The 15,729-nt window shown below is 42.0% G+C and overlaps 1 protein-coding gene across 1 annotated transcript in view; it reads left to right on the plus strand.

Moving 5' to 3' along the window:
- rxrgb (retinoid X receptor, gamma b) overlaps positions 1 to 15,729 on the plus strand; it is a 31,642-nt gene that overhangs the window by 6,270 nt on the left and 9,643 nt on the right. Inside the window, exon 2 of the mRNA XM_020607089.1 lies at positions 14,797 to 15,032. Within this exon, the coding sequence (XP_020462745.1) occupies positions 14,797 to 15,032 (236 nt within the window). The remainder of the gene's footprint in view (positions 1 to 14,796; positions 15,033 to 15,729) is intronic.

Here is a 15,729-nt window from a genome sequence, read left to right on the forward strand (position 1 = left end):
GCTGGCCTCTGTGGCCTCAGCAAGGTCCCAGTACAGGCTATACCTTGAGCAAGAACGCAAAAAGAGGGAGAGTGCTGCTCAGACACTGAAGAGGAAGGCCGCAGAGGAAGAACTAGTGGAGCTCAGACAGCAACGCAGAGTCCTGGACGATGTCTGTGCCATCCTTGAAAATGATGCCAACAAGTTGGCCGAGGAGGCAGAGGGGAAGGCTGGGTCAAAAATGGCCCAGCTTATCACTAAATCCAACACACTCAGAAGGAGATACAAAGAGAAAAAAGAGGAACTGGATAAAATGGACAAAACTATTGAAGAAAAGGCCATGCAATTAAGACACTTGCCATAAAATTATTTTGCTCATGAGTTCATATTAGGCCTATAGCACAGGTTTATGTTTTAAATCAAAAAATAGCATTTCACCAGTTCATAGTTCATATAGCAGATGCCAGTTTGTAGCAGCGAATGCCAGCCAGTGTGCTGGAACTGTTCTCTTCATTGCACATTTTATGTAGTTTGTTTTATTTTTATTCATGAAGTGAAATAAATGTGTGCAATATGTGGTCAACATCAGTGAGTCTCTAAATCTGTTCTGTTGTGTATAGTGTTATATATGTCAAAATCTGCTTCAACATTAATAAGGTCGCTGATTAACACTTGAAACTCAGTGTCATGATGGTTTTAAAAAAAATCCGAAGGTAGTAAAAAAAGGTATTAAAAGGTATTAAATTTAACTTAAGGATTGCTGTATATACCCTGGAATAGAATAGCATAGTCAGTGGTAGAATAAGTTTCAGATAGAAGATAAAAATACTCCATCAGAAGTTAACAATAAAGAGCATAGAAATAGTAACAACAAAAGACTGGCTCCTGTTGGCTTTATATTATTATATTCTTGGATAGTTATTATTGGTAAAATAACACCAAGGAGCACTTTAATGTTGTAGTTGGTCGAGGTTGAGCTAAATTTATTTATCTCATATAATGTTAGGAAGTTTAATCTATAATAGTACATATTTATAAACTGATCATAGGTTTTAGATATAAAATCATAATGTGCAAAGTAACTACTACCTACAGATGTAACATAAATGTAGTGGAGTAAAATATATCTTCTGAAATGTAGTGAAGTTGAAGTATAATATGAATTTAATGTGAATTTCTATAAAAGGAAATAGTGAAGCAAAGTACCAAATTGTATTAAATTACAGTATTTGAGTAAATTTATTTTCCATCACTGTGCATAGTTGTTTAACAATTTTCAGGTGTTTTATTGACTAAACTGTTAGTTGTTTCTTCATAAAATGAACCAACAGATTAATCAGTAAGGAAAAGAATTGTTGCAGCCCAAAGTCAGTCCCAAGCAAGTGGGTGTGATTTGAAATTTTAAGTACCACACTTCATTAGTACTAATACTAGCAATATCAATACTAGAAATGGGATTGATGGAAGGTTATTATTATTATTAATACATCAGGGACCATGTAAAAGAAACATTAATCTCATACAGTAAGAAGGAATGTCTTACGCCAGAGTTAGCTAACAGCTAATAGCTCATTTCCATCTGCAGCCACAGGGAAGGTACACACAAACCACAGACTGACAGTAAAATTAGCAAATACAGCCATGTAATTACAAAGTGCTAAGTCATAAAGATCCATAATTATGACCCAGTGGAAGTTGGTTTGATTGACCAGGCCAGAGAGTTTGTGGCACTCTGGGCGGCCTCTGTGTCCCTGCACAAATAACAACAATAGGTAACAGCTCAGCATCTCATTAAACCTCTCCAGTGAGAGACATGAAGAACATTTTTGTAAATCTTAGTTACTTTTAGTGCTCTGAGTGCTGTTTTAGGGCACTACTTCTATCTCACTCCCACAAATCTAAGTGTGTAATGTACCCATTAACACATATACACATCACTATTTGTTTGTTTTGTCTTTTCCTGTTACTGATCACCCAGCCCAGTATGGTACATAATTATGTCCTTCGGCTGTCAAAAATCACTGTTAGCCACTAGAAAACAGGTTTATTGCTTTTGTGTTTCTTACTAAAGCCTGTAAAATGTTTACAATGTTTCAACACAGGATTACATGGCCCTGGTGACAATATGGTGATAGGAAATTTCTAATTAACATTTCTCAACAGTTCTTAACAGTTCTCCTCCTCCAGTGTCTTTGCAGTCTGTGATATATCTGTGAATGCTAATTATGGATCTAAGGACTAATTTAGCAGTTTTTATGTGGGCCATGACACACTAACACAGCATGCATTTAAGAGGGACTGTATTATTTTAGCTTTTCCCTGTGGGATTTGTTGAGTCTGACAGAGAGGCAAGTGTCTCTTCTCCTTTTGCCATCTTCCTCTCGTCTTGTGTCGGGCAGCTGAAACCCTTGCCAGGTTACTGTCACTGAGGGGATCTGGTTACTGGTGGCTGTCGTTGAAGCACTGTATAAACATTTGATCCAGCCACATGCAGGTGCACTGTACAGGAAAACATTGTTAAATAATGTAATGTAAGTAAAATAGATGCCCACATGCTGCAGAAGGTTTTCTGTGTTATCTTTCAATGCAAAAGTGAAACAAGACAGGGTGAACACTTGATAGGATGGCAGGATAAATTAAAAGGAGCAGCTGCACAGTTAAATCAGTGCCAACATTTATTGGCTGGGGCTATTTTCTGGTGATAATGATATGACTTACTTCCATAGCCAAGAATGCATGCTGCCTCAGTTATTGGTGAACAAATGTAATTCCTGCTTTTTTAGGGTGATTTTGCAGCTTTTTGTCTAACTGAACCCATTTTATGACTATTTTTCTATTGCTGTTATGATAGCAGGACCCATGTAGCAAGGCTGAAACTACAGGTTGAATCCAACCCTACATGGGTTTTGTCATTTGTTTAGGCTCCCTGAGGGTTTGTCGTGTATTGTTCCTCTATTGGCTTTAAGGTATATTTTTGGCTTGTATTGCATCTGGGCTTTCACTTCTGTTTGTTTGACCATCCTAAAAAATTCCAGACTTCCTGGAATGCTATAACACTTGCTAAACATACAAACATGCTAACAATGGGTGCATAGGCAAATCCACAGTAGGTTAAGCATGCACACTGGCACATTTACTGCATTTCTTGGTATGGTAGGTAGGACTTATTGATCCCACAATGGGGAAACTCCTGTGTTCCAGCAGCAATAGAGAGCAGCAACAAAACACCATAAGAACAAAGAACAAACATGTCTTAAGAAACAAATTCCAAAGTACCTAAAACCAAACAGAATATAGTATTTGAGAGACAAATCAGAACAAGAATGATCCTCCCACAATTAATCCTTGAGAACAAATTGAAAATACCTATGAACAAGACAAGATATAGTATTTGATGAATCAGGGACAAGAATATTACTCCCATAATTGGGGGAAATACCTGTAGTTCAGCCATGAGGATCTCTGAAAAACTACTCAAAAATACCCAAAACAAGACAATATAAAGTATTCAAGAGAAATCAAGGACAAGACATATGGTGGGGTGGCTGTGGCTCACGAGGTAGGGCAGGCGTCTCCTGACCAGCAAGTTTGTGCTTTGACTCCCAGTCTCCTTGCATGCCTAAGTGTCCCTGAGCAAGACTCTGAACCCCGAATTGCTCCTGGTGGTTTGACTAGCGCCGTTGTGTGGCAGCCTGTCATCATCGGTCTGTGAATGGGTGAATGGTGTATCATCTCCTATAAAGCGTTTTGGCCAGTGCAACACACTGTGGAAACATGCGCTATATGAATACGGTCCATTTACCATATGTGCATATTTACAATGCATTTCTACCCCCAGGATTTGAATATTGCACCTCAGTTGACTATTAAATAGTCCCTCATACTTTCACCTAGCTTATCACTGCAGTGATGTGTTGTACAGTCTGATAGCTGTGGGGAGGAATGACCTGCGGTAAGACTCCTTCCTACACTGGGGATGTAACAGTCTTGTGCTAAAGGAACTGTTCAGAGCCTCCACTGTGTGGTGCAGGGGATGGGAGGGGTCGTGCATGATGGATGTTAGTTTTACCAGCATCCTTCTGTCCGCCACCTCCTCGATGGAATACAGAGAGCAGTCCAGGACAGAACCAGCTCTCTTAACCAACTTGTTTAGTCTCTTTCTGTCCCTGTCCATGCTACCTCCTGTCCAACCCACAACAGCGTAAAAAACTGCAGATGCCACCACAGTATCATATAATGTCTGAAGGAGTGCCCCGCACACACCAAAGGACCTCAGTCTCCTCAACAAGTGGAGCGGCTCTGGCCCTTCCTGTACAGGGCATCAGTGTTTTTCACAAAGTCAGTAAAAACCCCCCTATATTCCCACTTGTCCCCCAGATACACATCCAACAATAGCAGTGTCGTCCGAGAACTTTTGTAGATGACACTGGTGGGAGTTGTAATTGAAGTCCGACGTGTAGAGGGTGAACAGAAAGGGGGAAAGTACCGCCCCCTGGGGCGCCCCCGTGCTTCAGACCAACACGTTCGACACACAGTCGCGCAAGCCTTATGAACTGAGCTTTGTTTGACTGTATGAAGGGGGATTACAGATGTTTCAGGGGAGACAGAAGAGAGAAGTTTTTAGCCTCTGACCACTTCATGTCATTTTATTTCTCAACGCTCAAAACCCATATATACCACCTACACATTTGATAATGATAAGAAACCTCTGTAGACTAAAGCAGCATCACTGGGGTCTGTGGAGTAATCAGAAATTTATAGTTATACTGTACTCTTAAGTGTGACCCCTTCCTGCTTGCCCACTGCCCTCCCTCCTTCGAATGCTCATCCTGTTCTGCCATTACAAAAGGTGTTTCTGCACAGATAGATTTACGAGAACTCAGAGAGAGACACAAGATGAGTAGATGGCAGATAAGCTGCTTTGTTCAGTAGTCGGACAGCAAACAGTTCCTGTGGGATTGATCCCTGGGAAAGGATAATCTGGGTAATCCTATAGCCCATGCTGGTGGACTCCGCCTCTTTTGCTTCTTCACAGATGCCCCCCACCCCTCACCCCAATAGCAGAACACCTGTTCTGTCTTGAAAAGGGGCTGATTCCATGAGTGTTCTGGTCATTTTTTTAGTTCGTCATTGAGCCAACACTTGACTCCTGGTCCTGAGTGACTGGTGTCCCCCCTCCTTGCGCTACTTCTTGTACCCAAAGGCATGTGGCACCCCGTAGCATCACCTGAAATTGGAGGAAAAAAAAAGGAAAAGGATAGTTATCACCACTGTGAGTACCTGGGTTTTGTCTTGCCTTTGTGTGTGTTGTTGGAAATACTACAACAGACTCACACCTGAGATTGTTTTTCTGGTGGAAGATGTTGCCGGTCTGTGCCACTGTTGCTCTCTGTGCTTGAGCTTCTACATAAGTGAAGAGCACGTGCTAAGAACTCGTACTGCACAGATTCATTATAGAAATGTCTCTAATCCCTGTGCACTCAAGTTATTTTGAATTTCCTCCCTCAGTGGGAGAAACCTGCACCTTGCAGGTAAATTCATCAGTGGAATTTCTTGGCATTTTCAATTTTTCAGAGAGATCGTACATTATCTGCCCTGTGATAAATGTCTTACAGTTTTGCTTTGTTTTGTTTTGTGTGTGTGTGTGTGTGTGTGTGTGTGTGTGTGTGTGTGTGTGTTAGAGGACTTTATGTTCACACCTCACCATAACACTGCAAGGTGAGTTTGTGACTGACTTGAGGGCTCAGATGTGATCCACAGGGCGCCACTCAACTTAAAATGATGCTTCCACCTCTTGCTGCCTTGCCTGCCTTATCAGTTTATCTCAGCACTTCTCCCTTTATGTGTGTTTGTGTGTCTGCTGTCACCCAACAATTCTCACTCTGATGAGGTTCTTTCTTTTCCTTCTTCCTCTGGTAGAAAAGGTTTCTAGTGTAGTCGAGAGAAGCATGTGACACTCCTATTTACAGCGGTAGCTCCTCCTCACTGAAAACCATGAAGATCATCACTGATCATGAAGAAAAACAAATAGCATATTTTCTCTCTCATGCCACATTGCCTAAAGACTAAGCTCAAGTTAACTGTAGCTACTAAACTGGTTGTGTAGTCAGGCCCAGGGTCAGGCCACCTTTGTCACACTCAGTTTCATTACAGCTTGAGTGTTTAAGTGTGTATTATGCACGTGTGTGTGTTGACAGCGCATACTCTTGTCTCCATGCCCTTCTGTAACAATAAGAGACTACTTCCGAGAACTGACTTGAGTTCTCCTCAGACAGACCCACAAGGCAGATGCCTTGGTTTGCCATTGGACTTTTCAGTCCACCTGTTTGTTTGTTTTCCAGAAGTGCTTGGTCAGCATGTTTGGACATGTGTTAGCTCTTGTTGTTTAAGCTTCAAACCTTTTCATCTCTCGCAAAACAATCTTTATCTCATTCCTCCCACAGCCCTGGCCCACTCATCGATTCTCTCTGCCTCTGTGTAAAAACATGTCTCGCTGGCAGGTGTGTGGATATACAGACGTGGCAGTGTCATACAGTGTATATGTTCATTAGCTTGACTGACAGTTTCTTTAGGTTCTTTCAAACTATGGTTCAAGGAAAAGCGGGGGGCGGGGGGCAACAAACAACAGAAAGGACATGGAGTTAATTTCTTTTCTTTACAGGGAGTTTGTGTGAGTTCACTATGAGGCAGAATTTAGGGTCAGAGAAGTTCACCAGCGTGAGAGCTTGTGTTGTCACAGCCGTATGGCTTAATGGGAAAAACATTTTTCTGTTTCCTTAAGTTTTCAGCAAGAGAGCAATGATACTGACGTGCTGTTTCTGTAGCATTTATTTTAGCAGTTTAACGCCAAAAAAGCAGTTAGAACCTTGACACAGCTTTGAACAGTTTTCAGATTATATAACAGAGAATATCTTCATTTTCTTGTACCAATAACCACACTATCTCCCAAATCACAGCTGTGCAGAAAAAAACAGGCTCTTCTCAATTGATTGTCTAATGTTCTCAGCCAGTCAGAGTAATATGGTGTGAGTGGTGGAGGAATCATGTGATCGCTGGGGAGCGAAGCCATTTTGGATTGGGACAGTACCCTCCCCCATCCATCCTCTCCTCCATCTATCCATCCATTGTTCCCTTCCTTTCTGTCTGGCTCTGTCCCTCTCTCTGCTCCCTCTTCCTTGGCCTCCCACCTTCTTGACAGCTGGCCTGTTGAGCTGCAGATACTTAACCAGGGATAAAAAGATTTGCTGACACCACTGATCAGACATCAACTTCATTTAGCAATGAAATGAATGTTTAAAGGGTGGTGACTTTGTACTAGTGTACATGGCAGATTTGTGTGCTTTTTATGTGAAAGATGAGTGTGTGTGCATATGAGGAGCAACCAGGGTTGCCAGAGATAGCAAGCTGGAGTGGCAGTGATGAGATGTCTTAATTACATGTCTGCTGTATTTAATGAGCTCCACAGGCCATCCGTCTGGTTACTTTAGGATGTGTTCTGGTCTCTATCATTTGATCACAGCACACAAATAGGAGCATGAGAGCATGCAGTCATACTTGTTATGTCCACTCGGACACAGAGGAGAGTGAGTAAAGAGAGGCGGACCCAGGTAGCTGACTTCGGTGCAAGCAGTGCTAAATTTATTTACAGTGCAGTGACAATAAAAGTCCATATGATAACAGGCAAGTGTAGAATGATGAGTAACCGGGTGTTGATCAGCAGCTGAGAAACCAGTTTGTGGTGAGATGGATGGGAGATGGTTGGGCTGCGGACGCTGGGGTCACTCCTGAGCTGGTCGACGGGGAGACAGTGGTGACTGTGGAGGCAGAAGGCAGGAGTTGTACAGATGAGTTAAGGAGACTGTGCATCGACCTGAACAGGTGGAGACAGGAGGGGCTGAGTAGGTCCAGGGTCCGGAGGAGACGTCCGTGGAGGAGGAAAACAGCAGAAGGAGAAACAGCGACGGAGAGTAGAAGATCGTACTGGTAGAAGATAGGCGAACTATGGGTGAGAGACAAATGGTAAAAACACGAGAAAAACGATCAAATGGGCCTGAGAACGAGAATAAACTGGCAAGGGAGTGATAGGTGAGCGGGGTATAAGTAGGGATGGAACTAATGAAATGCAGCTGGTGATAATCAGGGGATGTGGAGCAGGTGTGCTAGGTGGTGTGATCAGGGGCTGAAAGAGAGAAAGAGTGAGAAAGGCAGGTGCAGCCGGGCAAACCTGACAATACTACACACACCCAAACAAGACACACACAGACACTGTGTATATGATAGTAAATGGACTTATATAGTGCTTTTCTTCACACTCTGTGAACTTAAAGCGCCCATCCACATGCACACACACACCGATGTGACAGCCAATGGGAGCAGCTTCAATTTCAGTGCCTTGCCCAAAGACACCTCAATATGTGGACTGGAAAAGCCAGGAATCAAACCACCCATTCCTCAGTTAGGGGATGACCCACTCTACCTACTGAACCAGAGATATCAAAGCTTGTACTGTTGCTCCTTCCACCTTCGCCACTTATCCCTCACTGCCCACTCGGCCACTGTCATATACTTCCAGCATTGGTCTGCTCTCCAGACATGAGATATTATTAGTTAGTGGCCCATGGGCTTATTGAATTACTACATAGTTGTGCTCCATCCAGCCAATAGCCAGTAATTAACAGTGAGGGATTTGGAGGGTTTGTGGTTTGTGATGTTTCTTTAAACCCGCTGACCATCAAAACGGTGTGATACATTTGTGTCTGCATATTTGTGGCTTTGGCTATCCTCTGCCACAAATCTCAGCATAAAACATGGTTGGCCAAAAGCATACTGCGGCTGTGTAATGGTGAGTATGTGGTCTTGGTCCTTTGTGTACAGGAAATGTAAAATAGTTTACAACAAAGCTCCGTTTCTAATTACATCCTTACATTGTGATATAAAAAACTTCTGATTTAAACATTATACTGCACCTTCTCAGTGCTCATTGAAAAATATTAACAGATTATGTGACGAGATGTTTGTGCTGTATAGTGTTCACAGCATGGCTGCAAATAATTCATCTGCATGAATGATTAATCTGTGAGTGACAGCTTTATCCTGCTTGTTTTGTCCAAAACCCTGAAATATTTTAAATTTGCAGTGATATAAAATAGAGAAAAGCAACCGATACTGGTACACTGATCAGTCATAACATTATGACCACTGACAGGTGAAGTGAATAACATTGATTGTTACAGTGGTACCTGTCAGTGTGTGGGGTATATTAGGCAGCAAGTGAACATTCAGTCCTCAAAGTTGATGTTGGAAGCAGGAAAAATGGGCAAGTGTAAGGATGTGAGTGACTTTGACAAGGATCAAACTGTGATGGTGAGATGACTGGGTCAGATCATCTCCCACACTGCAGGTCTTGGTGGGTGTTGTTGGTCTGCAGTGGTTAGTACCTACCAACAGTGTCTAAGGAAGGACAAATGGTGAACTGGAGACAGGGTCATGGATGCCCACGGCTCACTGATGATGAGATCAACCTACTGTAGATTAAACTTTTAAATTTCATTTTCAAAATATTCCATTTAGTCTGAATTTAGTTGTTTCAGTCACTGGTGGGCTACGTTGTATGTTTTAAGTCCCCTAACTGCAGTTATTTCTGGGAATAATCACTGTGTGCTGCTGCAGATAGGAACTCTTTTGAACTTGGTTCAGGAGTTTGGCAACAGGCAACCTTTGATTTGCAATGCCAGTGGTCAAAGGTGCCCTTCACTGCTGTCTGTCTGTTTGCTCTCAAACAGATGCTTGCATTGCATTGCTGTATCATGGTGTAGGACAAAACAAAGGAGAATAACTCTGTGTAAATTCTGTGAGCTTCTTATGATGAGTTTTTTAGGCTGTCTATGAAAAATCCCCCAGTGCTTGGTGATGTATGTTTCTCTGCTGTGCAGTGTTTGATACAGAAGGCATGCGTGTTCCACAGGCTTTGTTCTAGGGTCAAGGTCAAGGTCGAAGTGTTTATTTGTCATATGCAGTTAGGAAACGTGTTTCCCTGTACAATGAAATTCTTACTTTGGCGTCCACATGAATGCCACAAACTACAAATAAAATATAAAGTAGGTGAGCAATAACACAAATCTAAGGCACTTTAAAGCAGCAACAATACAAGAAGAACACAATATAATGCAGAGAGAATCTATGCTACGTGGGAGCCGTGGAGTGTAAATACTCAGCAGTGAGTGTGCAATTATACATGTGCAAAATGAGTATGTAAACAGCACAGATGAATTACATGAGGTAGATCTTGAGTCAGCTGTTTAGGAGTCTGATGGCAGTTGGAAAGAAAGAGTTTTTCAGTCTAGAAGTCCTGCATTTCACACTTCTGAGCGTCTGACTGAAGGGCAGGGGTATGAGCAGTCCGTGCTGGGGGTGGGTGAGGTCCTTGAGGATGGAGGCAGGTTACCTACACACCCTGCGGTGGTAAATGCTCTGCAGAGAGGGCAGTGGAGTCCTGGTGATCTTCTCCGCAGTCTTTACCACTCTTCACCTATCAGTCTGTTTTTACCATTAGTAACAGTGAAGACATGTCACATTTCACACCATTTCCTCACTGTGGCCTGCGGTATCACCTGTGTTAACGGGATGAGCTTGTTACTTTGTTGCATGATATACAGTTGCGCTGTACTTAAGTTTAGGCTAAGATAAAGATTTTCTCACCAGGGTATGTGCAGGGAAGGTTACTTTTGAAATGTAGGTTACAGATTAGTACAGGGTGGGTGAAGAGTAACTAGGCATTAAAAACTGGCTATAGAACTTGTCGTATCACTGAAGTCATAATGAAAACAGTCTCAAATTGACGATAGTAAATAGTATTTCATATGAAACGAAGAAAAGGTAATTAAAAACACCAAAAGTATGCGAATGTGTTTGAACTGAAGTGTCTACATACTTTTGGCCATATTGTGTATTGATATCAGCCTTCTCATCTCATTTCCAAAAATGCTGTGCTGTCTCTTTAATATCATATGAAGCCACCAACTGGGGCTGTAGTTCCTGTTTCTCTACCCAGTGTCCAGCTGCCTTCGTCTCAGCCAGTACCCCGGCAGCTGCAGCCTCCTCAGCCAGTACCCCGGCAGCTGCAGCCTCCTCAGCCAGTAACCCGCGCGCGGGCTGACAGAAAAGTCCTCTGAGGTGGCTGCAGCTTTCAACACATCCTATTCTATAGAGGTGATTTGCATAGAATGGAGATGGCACAAGTGGTTGAGGTGGGTCATTCAAGGATAGGCCCCTATCAGCCACTCTGGGCTGATTTATGCTTCCTCTGGTGAACAGGCTGGCCTCCCTCCTCACACACACACACACACACACACACACACACACACAAAGAATGCTCACCTCGCCAGCCATCCCCTTTTAGGCATCCCACAAGATGAGTGTCTGTGTGCTTTTCTGCAGCCCTGTATACAGCAGCCATGAAGACCATCCACGCTGCATAAAATGCAGCCATGCAGGCTATGTTTTAGACTTATTTTACCAAGTCAGAGATTTAGTAGGCTTCCAATAAGATTGTAACTAAAGAGTATTTTTATTATTGAATCATCTGTTGGGTTTTTTATGTTCTTGGGTTGTCCCATTCTTGTGGATGCGATATGTCAGGAACACCTTCAGGGAATTTCTTCAAATTTAGCAGAAAGTGTCCACTCAGCTTCAAGGATGAACTGATTAGATTTTGGTGGTCAGAGGTCAAAGGTCACTGTCACCTCATGTCCATCCCATTCTTGGGAATGTGATATCTCAGGAACACCTTAAAGGGATTTAAAATATGGCACAAATGTCCACTTTGACTCAAGAATGACTTGAATAGATTTGGGTGGTCAAGGTCAAGGTCAGTGACCTCAGGTCAGTCCCATTCCCATGAATTTGACTACTTAGCAGAGGCATACAACCACCAAGTGCTAATACTAGTTTGTTAATTGCTTCATTTATAAGTTGTCAAAGATAATGAAAGCTCAAAGTGATGTTTTTAGAGTTTGCATTGCCAACAATCTAAAACACACATTCAATTTACAGTAATATAATGTAAACCAGCAACAAGTCATCATATTTGAGAAGCCACAACCATAAGATCTTTATCATTTTTGCTTGACAAATTACTTTTAACTAGTTGTTATGTTCCTGTCAATCAACTCATCAATCATCTGAATGTTAGTGTCATATTTGTGTTTTTGCTAGCAGGATGAAAGAAATACAATTTAAGGAACAGAGCAGCTTTTGGCCTTTAGATTTTCTCTAAGTCTGACACCTCAACATTTTTTCTGCATGTACATTACTGATTATTAGGTGTAATTTTGAATTTTGGTCTGGACTGCTGTCTTCCTTTTTTGCCCTGATTTTAAGCACATAAGAAAGTGTGGACACACTGCTGTAGAAAAAGGCAAGAATATATGCACAACCCTTATGCTTAACATGTACATTATACAGTATGACCATTACTAGAAGTTTGCTCAACATCCAAAAGTTTATTCGATAAATTAAAAATTGCCTTCAAGTTGCTGTTTGCCTAGCCACCCCCATTCAGTGTTTCTTCAACCTTTATCTTGTCAAATTTTACATCTAACCTGGACCATCAGGAGATTTGTTGGTTTGGATGTCTGAGAGCAGATTGGCATGTTGTTACCCAGCTCTTCTAGAGCAGAACAGATCTTTACAAGTCCCAAAGGAAATCTGTCGTGCACATAAAACGGGGTCAGTGCACAAAATCAGCCATTACATAAGCTTGCCCTTTAGATGAAAATGCACTCTAAAAAGTTGGGAATAAACACCCGCCTCTGCAGAATTTAAATCTAGGTTATACATTTTGTGGCATTAGAGGCTGTAACATATTCTATGTATAATGAGTGCATATAATTTCAATGCATCCAGTCAGCTCTGTGGGAGAGAGGGAGGCCCCAGTATACATTTGCCTGTCAGGGATCAGTGATGGAGGACTGGAGAAAGTGCTAGAGTGAGAAAGGGGGTGGCGGCTAACAGTACAGTCTCACCGCTAGACAGGAAGTTGCCCAATATCTGTTCCTTGGCATACAGAGATGGAGTGAATGACCAGCTGTGTGTTTCAGAATTTGTCTTCAGGCAAAATGTCCTACATCCAGGCAGACAATGTCACATTCCTCCCTGTTTTTCAATTCTGTGAAATCTGGAAAAAAAACAAACTGTCTTGCAGTACACAATGTTTTGATGCATCTAATGGGGATAATCGCTGCCAGAGGTTAAGTATCAGAGCAGCATTGCAAAAGTACTGCAAACAATTTAGCAAGTGGTTATGTTTAACTTTCAAAAAGCCCACAGACTGAAGCCACTTTCTCAAACTTGACAAGCATAAACAGTCCAAGGAGTGTTTGTGAACATAAATTTTTCTCAGTATTAGGCAGAAGAGAAACGTATCTCTTTGTAAACGAGCTGACAGTTAGTGTCTGTGGGATTTTTCAGTGAAAAGGTTGTCACAGTGTCAGCATTTAGGATTTCCCTTGCATGAGAGTGTTTTTGTTTTAAATTGTGCATCAAGTAAAAGTTAAATGAGTAACAATAATTACAGAAAAAAGGAATGAAAACTGGTGACTACTCATCAACGATGACGACGTAGGCTCTGGGTCTGAACCTTGGGGCCTTCCTGAGTGGAGTTTGCATGTTCTACCTGTACCTGTGTGGGCTTTGTCCACATACTCTAGCTTCTCCTCACAGTCCAAAGACATCCAGGTTAGGTTGACAGGTTACTCTAAATTGCTGTAAATATGCATGTGAGTGTGAGTGGTTGTCTGTATCTATGTATCAGCCCTGTGATAGACTGGGTGTACCTCACCAAATGTCAGCTGGATTAATGGATGGATGGCACTTTGGTGTTATTGAACTTTGAGGGATTAAAAGAAGAAAAAATACCATTGTACATTTTTAAAACTGTAATACTGTTGCTGTTCATTGCATGTCAGGGCATCATGCCACTGCCCACCTTTACACATACACACACAAACAAGAATATGACATTTAACTTATAATAGTGGCATTGGGCCCACTATCACACCCTGTATGTTTGTTTGTGTGTGTAAATTTGGGTGGGGGATGGCGCACTGACACACAAGAAGAAGCCTCTGCATTTTATGGACATTCAGACTAAACCAAATGTTCGCACATGTATGGTGCCCAGAGAGGTTCTGCTTATTGCTTCCATCTGTACCAGAACATGCTGTGACAGCCTGCACCATATGTATGTTTTAATTATGTTTACAGGACATGCTGGCTAATGTGCATACCATATTTGTACGTTTCTATTTGTTGTAATTTGTGTTGGTGATGAATGAATGTCCTTACAGATACAGCACATGCATGAAATCACACGCGCCATGCCCTATTAACCAGTTGACTGACAGCTTTTCTAAGTGGGTCAACTATGTAAATACCAGCTTGTCAGTTTACATCAGTGGAGGCAAAGCAAAGTCACCACCACTCTGTGTTGTCATATTTACTTAACACTGAGTGCGTAATGACATATTGCACTATTGGTCAACAATATGCAGCTTTTTCATGCTTGATTCTTTAATGTTGTATTTAAGTTGTGGAGTGTTACAATCTCTGTACCAGTGTAGATTGTTTTATAATTACAAGATCAGGATCTAATACAAAACAAGAATCCAACACAATACAGCCTAAAAAAGGACCGACACAGCAAGCCTTGTACATTTTCATTTGTTGTACTGGATTGCTTTTATTGGTACCAGTGTTCGTAGTAAACAGGCAGCTCCCTGTGATGCTTTGTTCTCTAAGACCCCTTTACTTTTCCTTCAGACTCTACAGGGCCGATGAGCACAACCCACACCCACCTGCCTTCCATGGGTGGCATGGTGGGCCACCCATCAGTCATCAGCACCTCCAGGCCCCTACCATCTGCCATGTCCACCTTGGGCTCTCCAATGAATGGCCTTGCTTCACCCTACCCAGTTATTACATCATCTTCGAGCTCATCCTCTGTATCACTGCCATCCACACCCAACATGAACTTTGGTCCACTTGGCAGTCCACAGGTGAGAAAACGTGGGCATTGTGATGGTTATCAGACAGTATGGACATTGTCTTTAAAAAGGCTTCTTTAGCAGAAGGGTTTAAATTTAAACTTGATTTTTATAATCGTTTTTCTTAAAATGAAGAAGGTATATGGTCAGTTTATGGTTAAACACTTTAGCACACTTAATTGTGCAGTATCAACACTTTATGATGTTTGATGTGTTCTAAATCAATTCCTCCTCTTTGTTTACATAATTTCATTCTACTTTACTTAGACACAGCCTTCTCTTCAGCACTGCACTTGCCTGAGCTCTCAACAGGGGTTCATAATCTTTCAAATTACAACATTTGGCAAGGGCCGTCTGCTCTGTTCTTTGGTTGATCATGTGCCTTTAGTTCTTGGTACCTCTAGCAGCAGACAGGACGGTGAAGATTAGCCATTCCAATGTATATCGCTGGTATACCTTGGATTTCCTCTCTCTCACCTACCCTCCTGCTGACCTTTAAACTTCTCACCCTAAAAGTCACTGCTGTCATGTGAGAAGACTTAAGATGCCATCTGACTTTTATCCCTGTAATGGATTACTGGAGGAAAGGCAAAAGACAGAGAGACAGCTCAGCCTCGGTTTTTCCTGGCTTTCTTTTGACCTTTTCTCTAATTTTATACTTGCATCTGCTTTTCTTGGTTCTGTCTTATGGTTCAGTTTTCTTAATATA

Source organism: Monopterus albus, unplaced genomic scaffold (assembly GCF_001952655.1).
Source record: "Monopterus albus unplaced genomic scaffold, M_albus_1.0 scaffold83.1, whole genome shotgun sequence".
NCBI classification, from domain to species: Eukaryota; Metazoa; Chordata; class Actinopteri; order Synbranchiformes; family Synbranchidae; genus Monopterus; species Monopterus albus.